The following is a 4,753-nucleotide window of genomic DNA, read 5'->3' as shown; positions in this document are numbered from 1 at the left end:
AACCGACCAGGCAGACCCCACTGGGCGGCCGCCGAAGAGGATGCAGTTGGCGCCGTCGCTGTCCCGCCTGATGGCGCTGGCCGGGAAGACATTGATGGTGTAGTTGAAGCCCGGGCACGCCAGCTTGATGTTCTTCTGCGCGCAGTTGCACGTGTTGATCACGCTCACGAAGTGCTGAGGTCTTCCTCCCGGGCCAGCCTCTATGTTCGTGTTGACGACGAGATCCGAAGCTCTGCACAACGATGCATCTGCATTGCCTGCGTGAACACCTGGAAAGGAAAAGAGTCTCAGTGGATGGCATGGGGATTCATGAACAGTGGATGGCATGGGGAGTAATAGGATTGTCGACTTGGAGATTGTTTGGAATACTATACCTGTGTTGGCAATGCAAAAGAACAAGCCGGCGACAAGGATCGCTACTAGTTTGGAGTCCATGCCGAAGTTACAATGCCTTTTTGTTGTTCCACATCGCCTATGGCTGTTCTAGCAGGCTATTTATAGGCCAACGAACCTGAGGAAGTTGGTTGGTGCATGTAGTAGTAGCAGATGATGCGTTGTAGTAATTACCTTGCTTACACGATCTTGGGACGTGTTGTGAGGAAAGAGATTGATACTCATTTAATGTCCACACGATGTACAAGCCCAGATTTAGATCTGATTTAAAACATATACTCTGTTGGTTCTTGTACCTAGGCTATATATGGTATAGGTGCACTGTTTCAATCTAGGATGTATTCTTTGTTTGAGGAAAGCACTTCGTTCACCTAATCACGTTCACCAGATTAATTGGTAGAGCTTTAGTTAATTCCCTAAAAGAGACTTGCATGCCTTTGCTAAGTACTTACTCCCTCCCTTTTTATCTACTTTGCATATTAGATTTGTCTAGAGTCAAAAAAATTAAATTTTGACCAAGTTTATACAAAAAAATATTAACATCCATGATACCAAATCAACACCATTAGAGTCATCATTCAATATATTATCATACCATATTTATTTTTATTATGAAACTTAGTTTTTTTTATAAACAGGTCAACCATTATAAAGTTTGACTTAGGTCAAAGCAAATATGCGGAATAAATGAAAACAGAGGGAATACATCCATAGTAGAGTCAATAAAATGCTCACACCGCTCAGGCGGCTCGCATGCAACCCTAGCCTCCCCCCGTGCCCTCCTACCTATTAAGTCGCCGTCGAAAGAAGCCGGCATGCTAAGCCAACCAGGCTGCTGACGGCGGTGGGCTCGTCACCTTGCCGCAGGGAGCCCTCCAGCTAGGGAGCGGCGCGGCCCTAGATAGTGTGCACTCCAACGGAGCCCAAATTCCATGAAGGACCCCCCCCCCCCCCCCAATGCCTGGTGGTGGTTTGCCGTGTCAGCATGACACGATGGTGGATCATTTGACCATTTTCCCGTCTGCAGCGGAAGGTGTTCTAGTCATCCAATGGTGTGACCGAGATCCTATTTCATGTCTTGGTTATAGGGGACATATGGCGGTGATGGCTCGCACCTCAAGGTGCGACAAAGGAGTGGATGGCGCCCTAAGGCTGCCCGTAATGGGAGTATCTCATAGGTAGTATCATGCATGCCAACTAGGCAATTTCGATGAGGTGGCACAGAATTAAATGAAGAAAGAGAGGGTTGAGTATCATATCATGATACCGTATCATATTAAATGATGTGCTACTATGTGTCTTGCATGTCAATAAATGAACTATACTATGATACTAACATATTATACTATGCATTACGGATGTAGTATCATACACTAGTATCATATGCATGATACTAACATATGATACTACCCATTACAACCAGCCTAATCCGCTGAGAATTGGCATCCCCTACTACGTATATGTCTTGTTCTTCATGATCCCTTTGGCGCAGATACCGATGGTGATGCAACCGATGGAGTCATAGGCTACGCAACTTGGCCAAAGAGGCCATTGGAGGTGGCACATGCGATGTGGCCATGTGGTCCCTTATGACAGTTTACCCTCCGCACCCTGCCAATGCGAGGGGTGAACTTTAGCAGGTATCCAATGTGACTATTTCATTCTTGTTTTCGGAATTTGGTGGCAACATGGACATTAATTAGAGCAAGACTTCTTCTTGGCAAGTTGGTGGTGGCAACTCCTTTGGGAGCTTCGTTTTTGGTGGTGCTCTTTGAGTACCAAGCATGGAGTTTTGGGGTGAAAACTCTACTCTGACACTTATTAAAGCAAGTATAATAAGATACAGTCAGCAGACTGTAAGGATTAAAATACTATATTTTTGCTGAGTTGGATGAGAAAGAAGACAAGAGAAAAGGGAAGCGGGCTCTTCGTGAAGAGCTAGCTCTAGCACGTGCTCCTAGGTGCTTTGTGAGAATGAAAGGTGGGCCATATATAATAAAAATAGTATTCTTTTATAGCTAACCATTGTACAAGATAACTGTAAGATGGGCTATAAGATGGCTTATAGCCAGCAGTTGACTATACTATTAACCATGCTCTTAGTTGTACTTGGTAGAGGGGTACTATTAACCATGCTCTTAGTTGTACTTGGTAGAGGGGGCTATGCTCCCTTGTAGAAGACACTAGCCGGAGTCTGCTCAGACCTTCTTAGAAAGGTGAAAAATCAATGATCTGTACTACTCCTTCCGTTTTAAAATAAATGTCTTAACTTTATACTAGATTTAGTCAAAATTGTATTAAATTTGAGACACTATTTTTGAGACGAACGCAGTATATGATTGGATATGTCCAATATGACGTTCATGCATGATTACTTTCCAGTTGGTGTCGCTATTGGGGGACCTTCTTGGAGTTATGGCGTTTCGTATGGTGGTAGTAGTTTTTATTGTTGTGCTACAACAGTTTGTTTCCCTCGTCTTACTTTGTCAGGTCTCTCTTTCTTTCCTTTTTGTTTTTGGTTGTGTTCATCTTAGATGTCTCGACATCTATGGATATCATGTTGTTGAAAAGGTTGTGTGTAATTTAAATCAGCTTGATAATAATATAATACCCTTTTAAAAAATCTGAACAACAGAATTAAAATAAAAAATGATTGTTTTCCACTTAACTATAGAAATGACCGATCAATATTTTGATATCCCTTTTTTGCAAGAAATCTTTCAATCTATTCATCAACTATCAAGGCAGTACAAACAACATCAAAAGTAAAAAATTCATGTTCAAAAATTAGTCCAGTCGACCAGTTAACCTGTCGATTAATTCCTACTCGTAGGGTCACCGAGTAGTGGATTAACTGATAAATAACCCGATTAATGGATTAAATGACTGATTAACTTACCGATTAGCCTATTAACTGAGCAGTTACCAGTTAACGATTCCATCAACAATGAAAAAAAAACATATAGGTCCGTTTACCAACTAACGACGACTACAAGCACTAGAGCAAGCCAAAGGTGTGCCGCCGTTCTCGCCTCACCCTCACCCGAACCACAATCAAAAAGTAGTCGTGATAAGAGTGTAAGACCCTACAAGGCCAGGCACTCGAGCAACAATCGTCACAAATGAAGAAAAGCTTAAATTAGAGGGATAAAACATGTAGCCCACAATCTAACGGAGACCGGATGCACGTGGATCCATCAAAGACAAATGCCGATCGAATCCCATGAGATCCACTGGAGACAAATGCATGCTAGGCGGACAGAAACACATTCCATATTTTGATATCTCAAAATCCAAATTTACTTTGGTCTTCGAATATCAAGTTGCCTTCCAGTAAAAAACAAGAATATCAAACTAGCAAGATTTGCTTTAATTCTCGCCCCCACTAAATGCATTTGACATTGATGCGGCAACGGTTTGACAACAGTGGCTCGCAGTCATCCCACAAGATGCTAAAAAACAATCAATAAAGTGGAAAGAAAAATGGAACGAAAAGGCCATATATTTGAAGATATTTGTAAACAAGAAAAGCATCACACTTGTTCCTCCGAGTTAAAATTGTACACCGGGCTAGTTGGATCAAAAGAGACGAGCAACCCAATCAGTTAACGTGTATACATAATCTCCGAACCAATGAATGAATGAATGAATCAAGTCACCAAATATGTCCACAAAAGTACACGAATGAATGAACCAACTAACGATCAATACCTAGCTAAGCTACGAGTATGTGTGTCTGTGTGCAGCGACGTACAAATCTACACAGGTCGATCACGAACTCTGTAGCATAAGTAAAGTTAGCTAATCATCAACCTAGACGAACAGCTCGAGCAGGACGGGCGGCGGCTGCGCCACCGCGGCGGAGGCGGCCTCCTGCTCGCGGTGGCGGCGCATGTGGCCCCCGAGCGCCTGCCCCATCTCGAACCCTTGCCCGCAGACGTGGCACTGGTGCGCCTGCTTCTGGTCGGTGGCCTTCTTCTGCTCCGGCCCGGTCCCGGTCCCGGCGAGGGCGAGCGCGAGCCCGTTGCGGCCGCGGAGGTGGCTGGTGCGGTGGCCGCCGAGCGCCTGGAACGTCGGGAAGGAGCGGTCGCACGTCTTGCACATGAACTCCCCACCGGCGGCGGCGGCGGCGCGGCGCGTCCTCTTGGTGCTCCGGTCGGCGACGGCGCCGAGGGAGAGCGAGAGGGAGAGGGACACGAGCTGCTCCGCCGATGATGCTCTCTGGTGCTTCGTCATGGAGGTACTATATACGAGCTGCGATGGATCGACTGCTGATCAACCAAACCAGTGGATTCGGAGCGAAGGTGGCTGTTCGTGTCGTGAAGTTGCGATGCTGTTGGGATGGGTGTGTGCGGCTGGC

General features: G+C 45.3%; 1 protein-coding gene across 1 annotated transcript; it reads right to left on the bottom strand.

The window, feature by feature from the left end:
- Window positions 1-3,980: 3,980 nt before the first annotated feature.
- On the bottom strand, window positions 3,981-4,753 carry LOC123399236 (zinc finger protein ZAT8-like). Its single transcript, XM_045093660.1, has one exon. It carries the CDS (start codon window positions 4,627-4,629, stop codon window positions 4,207-4,209), a length of 423 nt encoding a protein of 140 aa, XP_044949595.1. The 5' UTR covers window positions 4,630-4,753; the 3' UTR covers window positions 3,981-4,206.

Source organism: Hordeum vulgare, chromosome 5H (genome assembly GCF_904849725.1).
Source record: "Hordeum vulgare subsp. vulgare chromosome 5H, MorexV3_pseudomolecules_assembly, whole genome shotgun sequence".
NCBI lineage: Eukaryota > Viridiplantae > Streptophyta > Magnoliopsida > Poales > Poaceae > Hordeum > Hordeum vulgare.
This window is presented reverse-complemented; position numbering and strand designations above follow the sequence as displayed.